Raw genomic sequence first — 21,805 nt, 5'->3', positions numbered from 1 at the left:
GATGAGTGAAAAGCAGTCATGTAGTGTAAACAAATACTGTATACAGTCCAAAAAAAAGGTGGCACGGTAGACGACTGGTTAGCACATCCGCCTCACAGTTCTGAGGACCCCGGTTCGAATCCGGCCACGCCTGTGTGGAGTTTGCATGTTCTCCCCGTGCCTGCGTGGGTTTTCTCCAGGTACTCCGGTTTCCTCCCACATCCCAAAAACATGCGTGGCAAGTTAATTAAAGACTCTAAATTGCCCGTAGGTGTGAATGTGAGTTTGAATAGTTGTTTGTTTACATGTGCCCTGCGATTGGCTGACGACCGATTCAGGGTGTACCCCGCCTCTTGCCCACAGTTAGCTGGGATAGGCTCCGGCGTACCCGCGACCCTAGTGAGGATAAGCGTTGTAGAAAATGGATGGAGTACAAAAAAAGCATGGGCACTGAAAACAGCACAGTGACAGCTCATGAAACACTGCGACGATAATACAGGGGCAGACGTATTTGTGTTATTGGCGAGCAAAGCACAGCTTGAGGATGAATGTGATTGTTTTGTATTTTTACACACATGTATCCCATATCTTTACCTTATTTTACAGTATATAGCGTGTATTCTGAGAATCAGAAGAGATACAGTTGTTTTCTGCATCAGAACACACAGGCAGAGTAAGCAGAGTCAGCATCACACACTGTGATCCTTGTCCCCTTGGCTTCGCTGTCGTCCCCCGCATGTGCCAGGACAGTTCCAGCCGCCTGCTCTGATAAGAGCTCCCCAGATGTCAGTGCTAGAACTCACCAAACAAGACTGTCACTCCTCGCACAACTGCCCTGTCCTCCATCTGTGTGGCTCGCTGCAGTCCTCACTCTCGCAGCCAACTGTAGTGTTGTAGCGCATCAACAAACACGCAAGAGTTTTGCTGTTGCGAGTTATGACATGTGCAGCATAAACTCGCTTGTCACTTCATTCTAGAAATCTGTGGTATCCAATGAGATCAAATACAGCAACTTGATCAAAAAGAAAGGTCTTTACCTTTTCCTTAATTCTCTGATGTGTCCTGTGAGTACATTGAAGTGATGCCATTTATAAATGCATGGGTACATACAAGAACATGAGTGTTACTAGATTTAAAAAAAAAAAAAGGCAGTGTTTTCCTCAAAAGTCAGCTGTGATAGGCTGACATCCATCCATCCATCCATTTTCTGAGCCGCTTCTCCTGTGATAGGCTGACAGAATAATAAAATGGAACAGACCTATTGTCGAGGTGTAAGGAAGCTCCAAATCCAAACAAATACGTGTTGCATCCAAAGTAACTTCTGATGGTTGGTTGGCAAGCATTATTTGAATCAATGAATGCTTTTACCTTACCCGCTAATGTTATTACAACATGATAAAGATCACATCTTCCGTATCGCCTTTTGTTTTTGTTCCAATTCATGCAACAAAACCTGAATCAGTTCAACATTATTGTGGGTAACTTGAATTTTCTTCCAAAAGGGCAAACTATTATGTCTATTTTAATTGGAAGTCAACATTAGTGCTTTGTTTCTATATGTGCTCTTGTAATCAAAGCATCAAAGGAATACAGCAAACCCAACCGAGCATGATTTGTGATTTATCCGGAAAACTGAGGCGTCGAAATACCTGAAAGAGGATGAAGAAATATGACTTTTGTTCCACACTTTGGTATGGGTTTAAAAGGAGCAGGAATGGAAAGGAGCTTACTGATAGTGTAGTGGTTTACTCGCCTGCCTTTCCTCAGGCAGTGTGGGTACAATTCCCCCTGAGTGACGGCGTGAGTGTGAATGGTTGTCTGTCTGCCGTTCGCCCTAAGTCAACTGGGATAGGCTACAGCTACCCATAACCCTCAACGAAATAAGCCGTATAGATAATGAATAGATGGGTTATGTTACAGGGGAAGCACGGGGGTCCAGCGGTTATCAGATCTGCATCACAGTCGAGATGTCCTGAATCACAAACCACACAAAATGACTTTAATACTTAACAAAAGCAAATGACTGAGTTGCATCATCTTCCCAAAGATCTTAGAGACATGAGTGATGCAATGAATAAAACAATGAGCTGACTGGTTGATCTAGTTCCTTTACGGCGATCTGTTTTTTTTTTTAACAAAACAAGCTTACTCAAATGTATCTGATCTAACTCACTCATTGTCTTTTGAGGCAATAATTATGCTATATGGCTCCGCAGAATGAGGTAAGAGGCAGGGCTTTACAACATTTCTCAGACAGTGGAGCGGTCTATTGTCAACACTTTAAAATGGTTAATAATGCATAACAAAATAACAGATGTCGTGGGGACAAACCAATCGTATAGCACCTGCAAAGTCCATTGCGCTCTGCCGATAATTCAATGGAGAGCTGGGATAGCGGGTAACGCTCTACGAGAGCTTCAGGTAATGATTTTGCTCAACATAGCGTTCCTCTTGTGTTGATTCATTATTCTGGTTCATTCGTATTCGACGAATGGAAATATTTGGGGGTTTATTTTTCTTTTAAATATGTTTTCAGGGAAAAAAATTATGCTCAACATTGCCACCCTCAAAGGCCTCAATTCATCGATTCCTGTGGCGTTCCAGCTTGGCAATCAGTGTCGATAAGTGTGGCAACATACATTTTTCAGTCGTTATGATTCCACTGCAATTTTTAAGCCTTTAAAACAAAAGTTTTTGAGGGTTACTGATTTATAAGATTATTCATATTTTTTTTATTTGTTTAAATAGCACAGTAGTCCATTAAGAGTAGTGTTGTAAATACATTGCATGTCATTTGAATGAGGTTTTACTTTGCTTCAATTTGATTTACTATTCCATTTCCAAAGTGGTCTCGAAACCCTTGTAAGGATTAACTGCAATTGAATTGTTTGCTGCGCACTCATTCCCCGAACTACAAATTTCTGTTGAGACAGCTGCCATTTTGGACACCATCCTCACTTAGAGTCAGCATTATTGTCTATGCCTCTGAGAGAGAACCTTCCATTTGGCTGTCTGACAGCATGGCCAAACAGGCAGTTGTTTGTGCTAAAAGCTTTGGGTGAAAATGAAAGGGAGACACTTATAGGTCACTGAGGATGGTGCATTCTTAATGTTTAGTCCCGTCGCTTATCGACCAGGTCGTACTGCAGGGGATGGCAGAGGAGGAGATGGCGATGATAGGAAGTTGGGAATTGAGAGCAAAGAAGAGATGAGAAGAGGAATTGGGTAGCTCAGACGTTACATCAACCCTATAATGATGAAGCCATTAGTGAACAGCAGCTGGCAGATACACTGCATAAACATGTTTACCTCTTCACAAGAGAAAAAATGGATTATCATTTGAAAATGAGAGCCCTTTAATGTGCATGTGCATGTCACTAAGTTTCCTCCAAAAGGGACTTGTTTCACATTGCAGTTTAACATGGAGGGAAAGAGTTTTTCTCCTGTTGCCTTAATTGCAGTATACAGTACTTATTGAATTCCACAGTAGGACACAGATTTGATAGATAGCAACAGAGTGCATGAGTGGTTAAAATGTCTGCCTTTCAGTTCTGAGATTCTAGGTTCAACCCTCGTTTGACACCTTCCTGTATGGAGCTTGCACGTTCTTTCCACGGTCGAGTGGGTTTTCTCAGAGTTCGACAGCTTCCTCACAAATTCCAAAAACATGCATGTTTGATTAATGGAGGATTTTAAACTCACTCATAAGTGCGAATGTGAGTGTGAATGTTTTTTGTACAGTATGTGCCCTGTGATTGGCTAGGGTGTCAGTCATTTTAGATACTGTAGGCTCAAGATCACCCAAGACCCTGATGAGGACAAGCCGTGTGTAAAATGTATAACAGGTGGCTTGAACGAATACACAAAATGTTAATGTTTAATTGGCAAAATTACAAAAAGAAAGGGGCTGTGTGTCTCAACAACACATGGACTTCACTGTGAGTAGTGCATGCCTGTCACTTTATTCCTAAATGTCATGCACATAATCCCAAAACACTACTTACTATATTGTTGACAATACAAGCAAGTGTTTCAAATGTTATCATTGTAATATAAGATGAATGTGGGGCTTTGTCATTCTTTCTACTCTTGCGCCTTCCATCTTGCCATGCAGTTTTCTGGAGAGGTGCCAGAGAACAAGGTGAATGTGGTCGTGGCCAACCTGACGGTGGTGGACAGGGATCAGCCACATAGTCCCAACTGGAACGCAGTGTACCGCATTGTTAGCGGAGACCCCTCTGGACATTTCACCATCCGCACAAACCCCATCACTAATGAGGGCATGCTGACTGTAATAAAGGTGGGTGTTAAAATGTATGATGATATTACAAAGAGCACAAAAGGTCATGACGGTAAAGCAGTGATGGACAAAGTCTGTTTTTAATTCAGCCCACTGAGCATTTAGTGGTTAGTTTGAATGTATTTATTCAAGTCATTATCCCATTAAATAGCTGTTTAGGGGAATTATCTCATAAAATGAAAGATATTAGTCAAATAAACAATTTTGCATACATACACTATATATGTTTTGGTGTTTATTAATTAATTATAATTTAGTTAATTATAAATAATGAAAACTAAAAATGACAATCATAGTTATTCATTTGTAAATTAAGGATTTTGCAATGTGCATAAACATTTTAGCTTTTTTTTTGTTTTTTTTCACCTCGTCTACAAATGACCTGGGGCCTCAAAGGTGCGTACACGCAAAAAACGTGGCATACGTTCTTTTTCCACGGCAAAGTTCAGATGTATCAAGAGTGAAATGACCGTGGAAATGTGCGGTGCCTCATGCCAACTTCATGGTTGGCCTACGCACGTTTCTGCAGCTGTTGGTGCTTTGGCCACACTTACAGTTGATGCTGGGAAACTATTATAATTAATCTGCACATCAGAGAGACATGAACAATTAGCACCGATGCCCGACAACATTTGATTTCAACAATGTAAAAGTGGCAAGGACTCGGAATTCACTTGCCAATAAATTGTTCAAGGAGATCATTTATGCTGCCTATTGCCCTCACAGTCTCCTCTTGTGACTCCAGCACAGCACGGGTGAGGACACGGCCAGACGGGCCGGCAGTAGCAGCCGGTTGTTGGAATGTAATTGCGTCGGAAACGCTGGGGATGCCGCAGGAGATGCCAGGAATGGGAGATGAATCCTCCGCGTCTGTGACACCAGTGGTGCCAGCACTGAAAAAAATAATCCTTTGAATTTAATTTGAACATGTACACATCAGTTGCACATGATTAAAATCTGTTCAAATTACTTTTTTTTTTAGGAGAAGAGGGGTAAATTATGTCCTTTTAACACATTTTAATCATGTGCAACCGATGTACATGTTCAAATTAAGGAAATTCAAAGGACTCTTTTTTTTTTTCAGTGAGGGACGCTGGAGGAATCCTCTGCGTCTGTGACACTAGAGACACCAGGGACGGTGGACAAATCCCCCGAACATGTAGCACGTGGCTGCGACTGCGTGTCCTCTCTCGTGTATTAAAATAATTGATTGAGTAATCAAACAGGAGTCAACATTTTTGATATCCTCTTTGATATGCTGATGTGCTTCCATTTGAATTCAAAAGATTTATTACAAATACCATACATACAACATTTACGCATGAAGCTCTATCTCATAAGGCTGAGTGTAGGTTACTGTAAGAACACATTTGTTGTGAGTTATAAAAATACATGGTATTTACCTTGGGGGTAATTAGAGTAGTGAGAGTGAGAGTAGTGTCACCCATGATTGCAACGATTCTCTCCTCAAACAGGGTGAGGACCTCCGCGCCGGTTCTTCCGCCTGTTTTGCCCACACATTGGAGGTGGGCAGCTGTCCTCCGCTTCACATCCACCTTAATGTCTGACCACGTCTTTTTTAGTTCAGCGTGTGTGCGCTCTTGTGAACCCACAGCATTGACAGCCGCACACACGATGTCCCATTCACTGCTCTTTTGCTTGTTGTTAACGCCGGAGGACAGTGTGCCAAAAGAGAATTTTCTTGTGCACCTCCACTTCATTGTGCAACTTCACATTCAGAAAAATTATTCGTCCGATATAGCCGATTGTCTGTTACATTAAAGCACTTTTTTTAGGCAATATGCACCCATATTACTGTACAGTACAGAATTATTGTTTTGTACGGTAGGTTTTTTTTTCATGGCCAAAAACGCTCAGTACAGTACAAAGTTATTGTAAATAAATATTTAAAAAGCTTGAAAATGTTTGAAAGTTTCACATTTTATCCAAATTTACCACACAGGTGTGCTTGGTCATGGTGACATTGTTGACGTACAGTTCTCATCATAGGCGAGTCGCTTTCATGAGCCGTTGGGAATTTGTGTGCTTCCTAGTTCCAAAACTGTTGCCATTGGCGAACGGCTTGACAAAAAAATAAAAAAAAAACTGTTACTATACCAAAAATAGACTCCAAAGAGTACTCCTCAGAGTTAACGCCACAGCCATGCCGACCTCTCTATGTGCTCTATGCACAATAGACAATAGGTATAACCATCGTGACATGGCCACCATGCCAATGCCCCACATTCAAAGGGGCACCACGTAGGCACGGGAAGCTCTAGTATTACTGTATATCTGTGACCCGGAAATACGTCAGTCCAAGTCTCTGCCTGCATTGTGCCACATCACCAGTAAACAACTGTGGCCGATTCTGGAACTAACAGATTCTGTCAACTGGATTTAAAGTGACAAATGGAAACAATTTTTGGACACATTGTTCAGGCCCTGACGGTCCGTTTTATCGGATATCCATTATATCGGGTTCCGTTTTATCAAGATTCCACTGTATTTAGAAGCATTTTTGGTCTCACAGTGAAAGTTTTGTTTTCCAGTAACATAAATCTGAGGTTGAGCTCTGTTTCCCCCTGCGCTGAAGTGTCAGCTGTTGTTATCTGAGTACTGTATTTGGCCCTTCCATTTTTTCTTTACAATTTGTACAATTATTCTTTTGTCAATGACGCTGTTGTCATCAGGCACTGTCATTTATCTCCCTTCGTTTTAATTAAGTTTTCCTTTTCGCCACTTGTCTTACCCTTTACTTCCTTTCCAGGCAGTGGATTTCGAGATGAACCGGGCCTTCATGCTGACCGTGGTGGTGTCCAACCAAGCCCACTTGGCCAGTGGCATTCAGTCATCACTTCAGTCCACAGCTGGAGTCACCATCTCAGTTCAGGATGTGAATGAGCCTCCTGTCTTTCCCGTTAACCCCAAAATGATTCGCTTCGAGGAGGGTGTTCCGGCAGGGACAACCCTTACGGTCTTTTCTGCTCAGGACCCGGACCACTTTGTACATCAGATTGTCAGGTACTTCAGCGTCATTACTATTTTCTCACTTTGACGGTCCGCTCCAGAATGTGATAATACAAAAGAATGTGGTTTATATAACACACCCTGGTACACCCAGGACTGTTTCCAGTCAATAGCAGACGTTCACACCTATGGACAATTTAAGGTCTTCAATTACCATGCAGTTTTCAGAATGTGGAATGAGGCAGAAAATGGAGGAAACCCACACAAGCATGGGGGAAATATGCAAAACCCACCATGGCCCACATTCAAATCCATAGCAATAAATAATCATATCTAGAGCAAATTTAGGTTTAGTGGAAGCAGCATATTGCATTGTATTATCGTGGAAATTGTTAAAAAAAAAAAAAAACACTAAATTCCGTTCCAAACTGGACTGTTTTCCACCAGCATGACAACATGGGCGGCACAATGAACAAGTGGTTAGCACATTCCCCTCACAGTTCCGAGGTTGGCGGTTCAATTTGAGTATGAAGGGTTGTTTGTCTATATGTGCTCTGCTATTGGCTGGCAACCAGTCCAGGGTGTACCCTGCCTTTCACACAAAGTCAGCTGGAATACACTCGAAGTCACCTACGACCCTAATACTATAAGTACAAGCAGTAAAGAACATGGATGGATGAATGATAACATTGCACTTGCACAAGCTCTGTGCACATGTTCATACTATTCCAATTACTTTATAACACATTCCACACACATGGTGGACAAGCTGCACTGACTACTCAACATTAGGGTTGGGCATCGAGAATTGAGAACCGATAGGAACCGGGACTAACGTTCCGGTTCTCCCGGAACCGTTTAAATTAAAGAATTTCTGTTCCCAGTTTCGATGCCTAGTCCTCCAGCCGCGAAGAAGATGTGGCGAATAGCAACGAAGAAGTGGTGTAAACCAACAAAGAACAGGCACGATGAAATCTGGAATCGCTCAAATTCAAACGATGCCCAACCCTACTCAACATACATTACTTTTTACCATGAAAATGTTATGGTTTGCTATCGCTTCAAAAAGATAGGGGTGTGGGTTTAGCTCTATTATTTTCAGGAAATACATTCATTACACACACAAAACCTTTTCCAAAAAACCCAAGATAACTTAAATGTTCTACTAATTAGAGTCCATTATTTTTTTTGTACATGTACAACTAAAGTCCCATAAATCCCAGAGTAAGACATGGATACAGTATATTGTTTGTCTCAGTGGTTTCATTAGGTTTGCAGAATACCTTGAATTCTTGATTAGAATTAACTTGTGCCTGGGAACACTACATAATTCATATGACCCCTCTAGAAAGTAATTTGTGGCTCATAGGTTTATCCATACATCCCTCCTTATATTCGCTATGTATGCATAATTTTGTGTGAGCCACAAATTACCCCTGGCATTGCCTAAAGTTATTGATGTTAATTAGAAAATGTTAAGTAAATAAGAAAAAATTCTTAACTGCAAAATTGACAAAAATCATACAGTATTAGGGCCTTGGGGGATTAGTAAATCGTTGCGCAGTTGTGTTAAAATCAATACTAAGGTGCCTGAAGAATGGAGGAAAAGTGTGCTGGTGCTCATTTTTTCAGAACAAGGGTGATGTGCAGAGCTGTGGGAACAATAGAGGAATAAAGTCGATGAGCCACACAATGAAGTTATGGGAAAGAGTAGTGGAGGGTAGACTCAGGACAGAAGTGAGTATTTGCGAGCAACAGTATGGTTTCATGCCTAGAAAGAGTACCACAGATGCATTATTTGCCTTGAGGATGTTGATGGAAAAGTACAGAGAAGGTCAGAAGGAGCTACATTGTGTCTTTCTAGATCTAGAGAAAGCCTATGACAGAGTACCCAGAGTGGAACTGTGGTACTGCGTGCGGAGGTCTGGAGTGGCAGAGAAGTATGTTAGAATAATACAGGACATGTACGAGGGCAGCAGAACAGCGGTGAGGTGTGCTGTCGGTGTGACAGAAGAATTTAAGGTGGAGGTGGGACTGCATCAGGGATCAGCCCTGAGCCCCTTCCTTTTTGCAGTGGTGATGGATAGGCTGACAGATGAGGTTAGACTGGAATCCCCGTGGACCATGATGTTTGCAGATGACATTGTGATCTGCAGTGAAAGCAGGGAGCAGGTGGAGGAACAGTTAGAAAGATGGAGGCATGCACTGGAAAGAAGAGGAATGAAGATTAGCCGAAGTAAGACAATATATGTGCATGAATGAGAGGGGTGATGGGGGAAGAGTGAGGCTACAGGGAGAAGAGATAGCAAGGGTGGAGGACTTTAAATACTTGGGGTCAACCGTCCAGAGCAATGGTGAGTGTGGTCAGGAAGTGAATAAACGGGTCCAAGCAGGTTGGAACGGGTGGAGGAATGTGTCAGGTGTGTTATGTGACAGAAGAGTCTCTGCTAGGATTGAAGGACAAAGTTTATAAAACAGTGGTGAGGCCACCAATGATGTACGGATTAGAGACAGTGGCACTGAAGAGACAACAGGAAGCAGAGCTGGAGGTGGCGGAAATGAAGATGTTGAGGTTCGCTTTCGGAGTGACCAGGTTAGATAAAATTAGAAATGAGCTCATCAGAGGGACAGCCAAGGTTCGATGTTTTGGAGACAAAGTTAGAGAGAGCAGACATGGATGGTTTGGACACATCCAGAGGAGACAGGGTGAGTACATTGGTAGAAGGATGATGAGGATGGAGCTGCCAGGCAAGAGAGCTAGAGAATCAGAATCAGAATCATCTTTATTTGCCAAGTATGTCCAAAAACACACAAGGAATTTGTCTCCGGTAGTTGGAGAAGTACACCAAAGAAGACCAAAGAGAAGGTTGACAGATGTAGTGAGGGAAGACATGAGGGCAGTTGGTGTTAGAGGATGCAAGAGATAGGCTTACATGGAAAAGGATGACACGCTGTGGCGACCCCTAACGGGGCAAGCCGAAAGGAAAAGAAGAAGAATAAAATGCCAGGTTTGCACACTTATTCACATATCCAATAGACACAGCATTAATTTGAGTTGGCGTGACTAAAAATGACTTTATATTCCAATATTCACTTCTTTTGTTTTGCTTGCCTTGCTCCCTCTGTTTATTTCTCCCAAAATCACTAATTCCAAAGTAATTTGAAGGTTAAAACCAGACTTAATTTTCCTTCTTAATGCATTGAAATGAGTTTCTTCACAGTTTGTTGCTGGTGTTTTGTCCACGGGGAGCGCTTTCACCAAAGTTCATCCTTCTTCAACATTACACACTGACATTCTCAACTGGTCCTCCATGCCCAAACTTAAGGACAGTGTTACCTCCCAGTTTTCCGTTGTGGTGTGAAGAGGTCATCATATAATGAGTGCTAAAATGTCTGTCTCGCCTGCTTGGGTCCCCCTCATCCTCATAACTGATTCTGTTCTCCATCCGTCTTAATTTGGCTGACACGCAGCAGGCATTGTGCCACCCAAGTATCGACCCTGTACACCAGATACTCCCACATGCCCTCCAAGGCCCAGCGGCTTCATTCCACTCTGTAGGGAGTGCCACTGGGGGCGATTGATTTTTCTTAATGTCAGTCAGATGACCTCTTGAACCAACAAACCCGTGCAAATGCAACTGAGTGCATATGTTTGTGGCCATTTCTTCATATACACTGAGCAAAAATATCAATGCAACACTCTTGTTTTTAGTCCCATTTTTAATAAGTTGAACTCAAAGATCTAAGACTTTTTCTCTGTACACAAAAGTCCTATATCTCTTGAATATTGCTCACAAATCTGTCTGAGTCTATGTTAGTGAGTACTTACGTACTTGTATTTACTATCACGATATGATTTAACTGGACCCAGAAGCAAGCGGAGGCTGAGAGGTTTGTGGTGAAAGGTTTATTGAAGAGGATATGGAGATGGATCCTTGAGGGTTGTCCAGACAGGGAACGTGCGGCAGGCGGTGGCGTGAACAGGTGGATGGCTTGGCGGCGTGGTGGAAGAGGTCAACACGGCGGGGAACACGGAAGGAGCACTGAGGACAAGAAGAAACACAGAGGTCAGAAGGATAGCGAGGACTGGCGTAGCTTACGTGAGAACCGGTGTACGACGGGAGAACATTAATACTCTGGCCAGAGTTTCCAGGATCTGTCAGGCTTTTACGCAGGTGATGATGTAGGCTGATTGCAGACAGGTGCGCGGCCGAGGTGGTGCTGATTACTGGGAAGAGAGAGAGTGAGGAAGAGAGGACGAGAGGGGCGCAAATCGCCACCCAAGCTCCAACATAAGGACTACGGTGGCACAGCTCATGACAATTATATCATGATGTGGTCCACAACTTAGAAGTTAGCTTCATAGTTTGTGAGGGGAATGTAAATATTGTGTTGGAAACCTCCTGTTGGATTTAATGATGAAATTGTCTCTCTTCCGGACATATGTGTGCAAAGGTACTCGAAGCTATCAGATCCCGCTAACTGGCTGAGGATCAACAGGACCAATGGTCAGATCACTACAATGGCCCTACTTGACCGAGAATCCATGTACGTCAAAAACAACATATATGAGGCCACATTTCTGGCCTTCGACAATGGTAAGTCTGGTAAGTGAGGATGACAGTGTTTGATTAGTATAACCACAAATGTGTTTTCCAATGATGTCCCTTTTATGGAGCAGCCCATTATTGATACTTTTGCTGTGGACCACAGTCAAATCCCCAGCATCATTTTATGTGGCCCACTAAATTAAATATTATGTTTCTCCAACATGTTTCTTGCAATTCGGATTTGTTCTCATCATTTTGGCAAAAAAAGCTACACTGAATTGGAATTGGAATTTTTCTTCAAGCATTTGTTTTCATAGTTGTACACTATTAGCTTGCCATTATTTTTCATGACTTATGATTCAATTTGTTGTTAATATACTTAAAAAAATATCACATGCAGGTGCAGTTGTGTATATGTAATATTATGATGAAGTTATAACAGTACTGTATATGGTTTTCACAGTGATAACGGCCCTCTGATGAAGACCATAACTCTGACAATGCCTGTGTTTGAAACACTATACTCGATATTAACCCTGTTAGGGCACAACATGCAAACGGGATTTCTACTCTTTCATGATTACATTTTCCCAAAGGAGGTCAGCGTTTTAGTCGCATTATTGAAGCCACATACTGTACAGTATACTACTGTAGTTGGAAAGTGTTTTCAATGTGTTTTTTAAGTCATTAGGTTTTTGCCAAGGTATACCACGAACGATGCTATGTTCTATAGCCAACCAGGCGGTGGTGGCATGTCAAGGAGTGAGTCTTGTTAAACCTGTGACGAGCAAATAATTTTCAAATGAATGTCAGTGTCAACAGCACCGCAACAGTGTACAACGAGTTTAACAGCTACAATAGAGCAGCTAGCTCTCTGTGTATGATGCAAGTGTTGTTATTGCACCAAGAAATGAAGCACACCAGCTCATACTCAGTGTCATCTGTCTATTGATTGTGGTGCATTGTGTCAACAAGACTACATTAGACACTTTGACTGAAATTGTTTTTACTTATTCTACTGAAGTGACGTGCAAAAAAGGAAGCAACAAAATGTCCATCCAATCAAAACAAGATATTTAATGGGGCCGAGGTCTTTTGGCATGTACATAGTTGATTCACCAAGTTACTGTCTATGACAGAGAAAAAAAGAGTGTTAAAGTAACACTGAGGAGCTGCTGGTGGAAACTGTCTATTCTTGCACCGCATCAGTAATTTAGTTCAGTTTCCTGAAAATGTGTGTGGTGGGGGGGTCGCGGGGGGGCTCAAGGCAACAATATACACCACTGCAGTCTGTTTGTTCAACAGAGCAGCACGTAGTTTTCTCGTCCATGTCTTGCTGTTTGAATGTCACAGCCTACGGAGGACAATATCCTTTTTACTAGTTGTCACTTTTAAAGTACTGTATATCATTTGTCCAATACAGTGTCAACCCACACATGATTAAATAAAAGGTATCCTAATCAAATTGGTTCCTTACAACATGTGCAAATGTGTGTATTCTAGAACACTGAGCAGCATGAACTGCATCATGAACTGGCAAGAAAATGTTTCTCAGTTCAGTTTCTTCAACAATCAATCATGCCACTGCACAATAGGGAAGATTTTCGGGAGTATCCAAGAGTATGTCTGCCAAAATGCAGATTGAAATACTGAAATGTGTAAATTTTCTGGAATGGGTTTGGCTTGATTGCACCTATTTTTCATGTTTTTTCTTTATCAATCTATCCATCCATCCATCCATTTTCTGTACCGCAAATCCTCACTAGTGTTGCAGGCGTGCTGGAGCCTATCCTAGCTGACTCTGGACGAGATGCGTGCCACCCTTCAATTAATCTATACTTCTAAAAAAGTATTTTTTTTCATCGTTACAAAAAATATTCACTAAAAGTTTCCCTTCAAAATGTCTCAAGTTAAGTTTTAGGTGAATACAGTGGAATGTGTTAATGATGGAGAGGAGAGCAAGCTACAATACTCAGCAATATTAACATCTGAAAGGCAAACCCACCAGCTAACTACTTTGACTAGTTTGGCAGAGGCCTTCTGCAAAGCTTCTGTAGTCCGACAATTGAATTCTTCAATGGCACATTTTTACATTCATCCAAATACCTCAAAATACTTAGCGTAGGTATTCCATCCATCCATCCATCCATTTTCTGAGCCGCTTCTACTCACGAGGGTCGCGGGCGTGCTGGAGCCTATCCCAGCTATCATCGGGCAGGAGGCAGGGTACACCCTGAACTGGTTGCCAGCCAATCGCAGGGCACATACAAACAAACAACCATTTGCACTCACAGTCACACCTACGGGCAATTTAGAGTCTCCAATTAATGCATGTTTTTGGGATGTGGGAGGAAACCGGAGTGCCCGGAGAAAACCCACGCAGGCACGGGGAGAACATGCAAACGCCACACAGGCGGGGCCGGGGATTGAACCCCGGTCCTCAGAACTGTGAGGCTGACGCTCTAACCAGTCGTCCACCGTGCCGCCAGCGTAGGTATTCCATCCATCCATTCATCCATTTTCTTACCCGCTTCTCCTCACTAGGGTCGCGAGCGTGCTGGAGCCTATCCCAGCTGTCATCGGGCAGGAGGCGGGGTACACCCTGAACTGGTTGCCAGCCAATCGCAGGGCACATACAAACAAACAACCATTCGCACTCACAGTCATGCCTACGGGCAATTTAAAGTCGCCAATTAATGCATGTTTTTGGGATGTGGGAGGAAACCGGAGTGCACGGAGAAAACCCACGCAGGCACGGGGAGAACACGCAAACTCCACACAGGCGGGGCCGGGGATTGAACCCTCAGAACTGTGAGGCTGACGCTCTAACCAGTCGGCCACCGTGCCGCCGTAGGTATTCCCACAAAAAAAAAAAAAAAAAAAAAACTTTTCATGCATTATGGGGTGCTACTTTTTGATCATACCCTTTTGGACAACTTTGTTTCCAGCTTTATGGAAACAGTTTTATTAAAGGTTTCCTCTATTCTATGCTCATGAATTTGGCAGAACTGTGCCCTCAGTGAACAAAGAAAGGGGCATCAATGGATTTTTGGATGAATTTGAAGTGGAAGCACTTGACAAGAACAGAGATTGTGAACCAGGCCCTCTTTTCCCATATCCAATGACCTCACAAATGTTTTTCTGGATGAATGAACAAAACTTTGCTTAGTCACACTCCAACATCTTGTAGAAAGTTGAAGCTATTGTGGCTGCAAAGCAGAAGACCAACTCCATAGTTCCTTCTTTGTTTTAGTTTCTGTAATAGCCAGCTATCCTAACACTTTTGTCCATCGAACCTTGAACGTGTATTGTCAAATTCCGACTTGTGCAACCGTGGGACGTTTGACTTTAAAAGTTCCTTTTATAAGTGTACTTTTGGTAATAACACACAAAACCTTCAACAGCAACGTGTGTCCCAAGCTAATCCTTCTGCTGCTCTTCTCAGAGCTTGTGTTCCAAGTGGTAGTTTGTGTGTGTGCCTGCAGTGCTGAGTATAGATAACAGTACCATTGCCAGACTGCCTCAAACTCTTTCTTGTTTTTTTTGTGCCATCTGCATGCATTTAAACCTCACCTCTATTGCCTCGCCCTTGTGTCCACATAACTATCTCACCACCTGCTTGAGTCTTTATCCTCCTGCCTCATTTGATCAAGTTGCTCTCCTCTTTCTTCTCTCCACTCTCCAGGTTCACCTCAAGCCAGCGGTACAGGAACTCTCCAGATCTACTTGATCGATGTGAACGACAACCCCCCAGTGCTGATACCCAAGGAGGCCCAAGTGTGTCAACGGGCACGCCCCAACTCTAGGATTAATATCACGGCTTCAGACGCTGACTCTGACCCCAATGTGGGACCGTTTGGTTTTGAGCTACCTTCCTTTCCTCCTAGTTTGCGCCACAATTGGACCATTTCCAGACTCAGCGGTATTATTATTCTATACATTGTCTTGATAATATTACGGATTCCTAATGCATTGATTGTACCTGCAAGTCAATTATTATAACCAACTCAGCATTGCTAGCTGAATGCATTTATAAATGTAACCAATGGGATGCAAAACGTCTCAGTAGATGAAGTAAATTGTGCCATCACATGATTTGAGCTCCCCAAGTAAAACTTTGGCAAAATGTCTCACAGTGAGAGATACAGGTTGCATCCAGTGGTGACATATGATCTATCATTTGTGACAAATGAGATCTATTCACATCTCCTTGTCGCCAGAGTAACCCATCTGTCAACTAATCCACCCAGATGGATGTATCACAACAGTTGCCTTGAGGACAAATCAGATCACATACTTGAATTCTTCTCCCACTGGGACTCATGTCTCCATGTGACTGACTAAGACATGCTGAAAGTAATGTTGTGTATTGCAGTTAGGTCTTAAAGGTATTCATACACTACACATGATGAGGAGAAAAATGGGCAGGTGTGGGCTTACTGTTCTTATTGTATGTGGTGTACTCAAAATTACCAACACAGTGCACCACACACATTATGATATCACTGACAATTGCGAGTCTCCTCCCCGTAACCGGATGTCTGTAGTAGTACCAAGACTTACTGGTGAGTGGCAGTATGGTGCCACACAGCACCCAGACTGCTGAAAATACAAAGAACAATTGGTAGTAGTAGAACAAGAAATAGAAGAAACTAGGATAACAGTTAGCTTATTCTGTTATTTGGTAGCAACATTGTGGTTGCACAGTCTTCTACTTGTCATTTTTATTAATAAGATGACTTGTGAGATCTGTTATGCAAACGCTCAACACAACCAGGTCCTCCTATATTTGTATTCAGCAACAGTGTGTGCTTCAGCTTCCTTCCTTGTTGGCAATGGTTCTGTTTCAAGCCACAATCACGGAGTCCGTGGCTGGGCCAAATTTCGGTGATGACTAAATAAGGATTGGCGATTTGTCAGCACACTTAACACACCCCAAGACACATTTTCATAGACAGCACATCAGCAGCGGGGCGCAATGTCTGGCAGATTCTGATTTTCGTGCAAGCTCAAGGCTCACCGGGCCTGTTTGCCAATTTGGCAGACTAGTCTGCGCCAAGCTGGGCATTCCGGTACAGCAAGGGTGTGTCCTTGGAGATATGATTGGCAGACAATTATGACAATTTGGTGGCAGAAAGTCAGTCTAAACATACGCCTGCTTAGACCGCGTCTAAATGCTTGTGCAAGGTAGATCGCTGGTCTAACACGAGGTTGGTGACTTTGATCAGGCCACAGGCAGATACTGAGGTCCGCGGACATATTTAAAGTCATAAAGTCACCAGCGGTTATCACCAGCTCATTCTTTATTTAATAAGGGTACCCGCTCATGTTGTCTGTTGCCACACCAGCCAAGAGCAGTGATAATGCGGCACTCACGCACGGATCACTGGGATTCCGCATCGTCCTCTTCCGTGCAGAGATGTGTCCTTCGAGACTGTCTTTGCACCACATTTAAAGGGAATGAAGGGAGCCTCTTCGATTAGCGGTGAATGAAGTTGGCTGTTAACACCCATACTGGCGCAGCCGTCCCACTCGGATCCGCCAGCTTGCGTTGATCTACAAAATTACCAACACTGGTCTACCCTGCCCCTGGCACACAGTTGCACTGCCCACCGTGCTGGGTCTAGGCGAGTCATGAAAACATGGCCCCAATTGTGTATTATTTATAATGTATCATTTGTCGTGTGTTTGTTGTTTTTCTTCCTCCTTCACATTCACTCCATTTCCTCACATACTCTCTCTCCAGGTGACCATGCTCAGCTGAGGTTAAAGATTCCTTACTTGGAAGCTGGCGTGTACGAGATTCCCATTACTGTGTCTGATTCTGGGAACCCGCAACAGTCTAACCGCTCCTTGATCCGAATCAAAGTGTGTCCTTGTGATGACAATGGGGACTGCAGTGCCACGGGGGCTGTAGCGGCCGTCGGCCTCGGCACAGGGGCCATCATCGCCATCCTCATCTGTATAATTGTACTACTCAGTAAGAACAAGTTATTGCATTAGGGACAGGGGACAATGCACCACCAACACTGTTTTCTTTCTTTCTTTCTTCTATAGTGCATCTGGAAAGTACTCCCAGCATCTTCACATTTTTTATACGTTACATCCTTACTCTCAAATGTAATCAATTCAAATTTCTCTTAAAATTCTACACACAACTATGAAAAATGTCTTTACGCCACCTTTGCACTGGCCTACAAGCCCAAAGAACACTTCCCGGCAACACATGGTCATCTCAGTGTTTGATGTGAGCAGGAAAAAAAAGTCCCAGCAATTCTTTTCATCATTGCTGTCTGCAAAATAACGACATTTTGATTTCAGTTGTGCACTGTACGATTAATAGCATGTGGTTAACTAACTTTTTGAATTCAAATTGAAAAAAACAAAAAGCACATTGTATAGCCTACCAAAATGGTTAGTGGCTGTTTTTTGTAATTTATAAGGAACATCACGCTCTTTAGTTTTGATCATGCATGCTATTTTAAAATTTCTAACACAGTTCAGAAAATTGGTGTTTGTGTGTGCCTCTGGCCCATTGATATTTTGCTGCCTGTTCCTTGCAGGCATGGTTCTCCTGTTTGTGGTGTGGATGAAGCGCAGAGAGAAGGAGAAGCAGGCAAAGCCACTGCTGATCGACCCTGAAGACGATGTCAGAGACAATATCCTCAAATATGATGAGGAAGGCGGAGGAGAGGAGGATCAGGTATGTAGTGAATGCATTCACCACCAGCCAAAATCATAAAAGGCTGTCATCAGGCACAGGCATTTTTGACATGATGAACACAAAACTCCCATTAACTTCACGAATAAAAGGGGGAGACGACAACTAAACAAGCCTTGGCAAATTGAGGTCAGCAAGACTGCATGTTTACTTTGTGTAGAGCAGAAAATTATTTTCTCATAGCAAGATAGATTTGCTCTCTGAGCTAAAATATACAGTGCTGGTCAATAATTATGCTTTTTTTTTTCCTCGCAAATCCTTTCCTTGGAGAAGGGACAAAAATTCCGAGACACACTATAAAGTCATGTAGAAAGTCTTTCCAGACGAGTGGAGACAATGACTGCAAAGTCATAATGCTATATTTTGTGTGGATGTAGTGGCAAGATGCACCGCTACTTTTGCCGATATAGTGTAGTATTGTGTTTCTTTGAATAACTAATAACCTTTAACCTTGATATGCCCTTATATCTGAATTTGATTGTATCAGTAATAACACAATGGGTTGTTTTATAGCATTTCTTAACACCTACACACAACTTCTTTCAACACCTTTGCGATGATTGAGATGCAGTTATTTCTCAGCTGCAAAAACAAAATATCAGCAAATGACTTTATTTGGCACCCCCAAATAGCACTCTGAACTACCATAGAGCAAAAGTTCAATTCTCTTTTTGAAATCCCATCCTGTAGCTGAATTTGACAACGACGCCATTATTGTGTATAGTGTCCCAAACACAAGAAAAGAGGTGGGATTTGGGCCCTGTAAAAAAAAAATAAATAAATAAATAAATAAAATGATTTGGTCCTAACCACTTCCATGCCTCAATCTGAAAGCACAAAATAATATTTTAATCATGACTTTTTCCTCCTCATTACGATTCTTCTTACTGCATGGGACAGACTTTGTTATGCAGTTTTATGCAAGTATTGCACATTTCTCTCCATGGTCTTTATCCAGGACTATGACCTGAGCCAGCTCCAGCAGCCAGAGACTTTGGACCACATCATCAATAAGCCAGCAGGAGTACGCAGAGTGGATGAGAGGCCTATTATCCCTGAGTCGCAGTATCCCGTCAGACCCAGTCTGCCCCACCCCGGAGATATAGGAGATTTCATTCATGATGTAGGGCTGACAGTAGTACTGAATTTTATTTATTTATTTATTTTGTGATCATTGACGACTACATTGTGTCCTTGATATCCAAAACACATTAGTGGAGAAGTATAACAAATACTGTGACAAACTGTTTCATAGTAGTATAAACACACGAAATAAGAATATTTTCCAAATACATTTGAATGAAATGATCACTGTGGCATGCATAGTCTGTACAATTAGTCTAACATTGAAGTATCTCAACATTGCTTGCTTTTAAAAGTTAGACTACACTTAATGGGATGAAAAGTATGATCTTGAGAGGTACACCTGGATGAAAATTAACCTCAAGCTACTTTGTCTCCGTTTTATTCAGGAATTACTGGCAATTGTCAGGTTAAACATTTGATCATAATCTCTTACTGTTGTGTCTCCAGGGCCTTCGGGCAGCAGACAATGACCCCACAGCTCCTCCCTATGATTCCCTGCTGGTGTTCGACTACGAAGGCAACGGTTCAACTGCCGGATCAGTCAGCTCACTCAACTCCACCAGCTCGGGGGACCAGGACTACGACTACCTCAACGACTGGGGCCCTCGCTTCAAGAAGCTGGCCGACCTCTATGGGGGAGGGGACGATGACTGAATGGAAGGAGGAGATGGGGTGGGCGGGGACGGCTTGCGCGAGGGTGGGATGGTTCATTGGGGTCGTGCCAGGAGTCAGGAAAGGTGGGTCATTTGGATGTCTGTCCAAGAAAGCACGGGACCCAGTCTCTACGGTAGACGTGTGAGGAGTGGACCCTTACATGGGCTGAAAATGCTTACTGGAAGTCTGGAGAAAATGAATTCCACTGCAACTGTATTCTGGCTTTATACTTTTCAATGGCAATTTTGTTGGGTGATATTCTTTTTTCGTCGTTGTTCTCTCACCGTGCTGGACCCCGAACCCCCTGGGGACAAATCAAGGCGGTAGTGAGAGGCACACTTACTGAAATTATGCTCTGGTTTATTGTTTAAAAGAATACCATGTCTTGCTTTAGTCTCACACTGAAGAGAATGTTTCTGAGAAGATGCCCTGTGACTCTTACTCTCTCCACTTGAATTTCCTTAGAACAGAAGCACTGTCATTTTATAAAGTGCCTTTTGTGGTGTGGTTTTTGTATCAGACTCCTGCTATCTCAGGATCGGTTGCCATTCATGCAGTACAGGGAAGGTCTGTCATTGCCTCCCCTTCGCCCCTCAAACTGACCTTGCCTGTCACTCCCCCCCCCCCCCCCCCACCCCCTCCCCTTCAGCATTGTCCAGGAGGGAAAGGCACAACCAGGGCACACTTATCACGCTCACGTGAAATATGGCCCTAAATTAATGAGGACGAACTTCTTCTCCAAGGATCTGTTCAGTTTATTGGTCACAAACACCACCTGTTGACACAAACACAGGGCCTAATTGGTATTGTGTGGTATCATTTTTATACTCATTTGGGATTTGTAAATTGGTGGAGAATGCCTGCCTTTTCTCTGTTGATTCACGAATTTAGGCAGCCTTGATGTTGAGATGCTTGCCTGCCCTGTATGGTTGTTGTGTTGCTTTCTCCACAGTGTAAAGCTTCTGTAGGCATGATCTAAAGAAAGCAGGAACTTAAAAAGACTCAGAATCAAGGCCTCTGACAAGTCCTGAAACATTATTGATACCTTTAACATTCCCGTTTTTTACAGTCCAAGAACAGTATTGAAAGGTGCATGATTTTCTTTTCCAAGTTTTCTTCAAATCACTTGTTAGTATGTGGTGAGAATGTAAAAATAGTCAACAGAAACTGTAAAGATATACTCTGTATAAAGACACTAAGAAAATAAAAAAAAAACTAACATACATATTTTGAAGACATTGACTGCTCTTTTTCCGTTGCTTTTTGCTGTGGTTTTGTGTTGAATTATTTTAAAATGCTTGCTTACATGCAGACCCCAATTCCAACGAAGTTGGGACATTGTGTAAAACATAAAAAGAGAATACAATAATTTGCTAAGCCTTTTCAACTTATATTCAAATGAATACACTACAAAGACAAGATACTGTATTTAATGTTCAAACTGATGAACTTTTTTTTTTTAATACTCACTCATTTTGAATTTGATGCCTGTAACACATTCAAAAAAATCTGGGACAGGAGCATGTTTCCAACTGTGTTACATCA

General features: G+C 42.6%; 1 protein-coding gene across 4 annotated transcripts in view; it reads left to right on the top strand.

The window, feature by feature from the left end:
- cdh4 (cadherin 4, type 1, R-cadherin (retinal)) overlaps nucleotides 1-21,485 on the top strand; it is a 224,228-nt gene extending 202,743 nt beyond the window's left edge. For 3 of the 4 annotated variants that reach the window (XM_061785211.1, XM_061785213.1, XM_061785214.1), the window contains 8 exons: nucleotides 4,094-4,279; nucleotides 7,050-7,303; nucleotides 11,705-11,856; nucleotides 15,485-15,721; nucleotides 17,546-17,779; nucleotides 18,363-18,502; nucleotides 19,479-19,643; nucleotides 20,054-21,485. In XM_061785211.1, the coding sequence (XP_061641195.1) occupies nucleotides 4,094-4,279; nucleotides 7,050-7,303; nucleotides 11,705-11,856; nucleotides 15,485-15,721; nucleotides 17,546-17,779; nucleotides 18,363-18,502; nucleotides 19,479-19,643; nucleotides 20,054-20,260 (1,575 nt within the window). In that variant the 3' untranslated portion in view covers nucleotides 20,261-21,485. The remainder of the gene's footprint in view (nucleotides 1-4,093; nucleotides 4,280-7,049; nucleotides 7,304-11,704; nucleotides 11,857-15,484; nucleotides 15,722-17,545; nucleotides 17,780-18,362; nucleotides 18,503-19,478; nucleotides 19,644-20,053) is intronic. The other variant, XM_061785212.1, reaches the window with a different exon arrangement.
- Nucleotides 21,486-21,805: the final 320 nt, after the last annotated feature.

The sequence above is a fragment of the Phyllopteryx taeniolatus genome, chromosome 9 (assembly GCF_024500385.1).
Source record: "Phyllopteryx taeniolatus isolate TA_2022b chromosome 9, UOR_Ptae_1.2, whole genome shotgun sequence".
Lineage (NCBI taxonomy): Eukaryota > Metazoa > Chordata > Actinopteri > Syngnathiformes > Syngnathidae > Phyllopteryx > Phyllopteryx taeniolatus.
The sequence above is the reverse complement of the archived record's forward strand: the minus strand, read 5'-3'. Positions and strand labels throughout refer to the sequence as shown.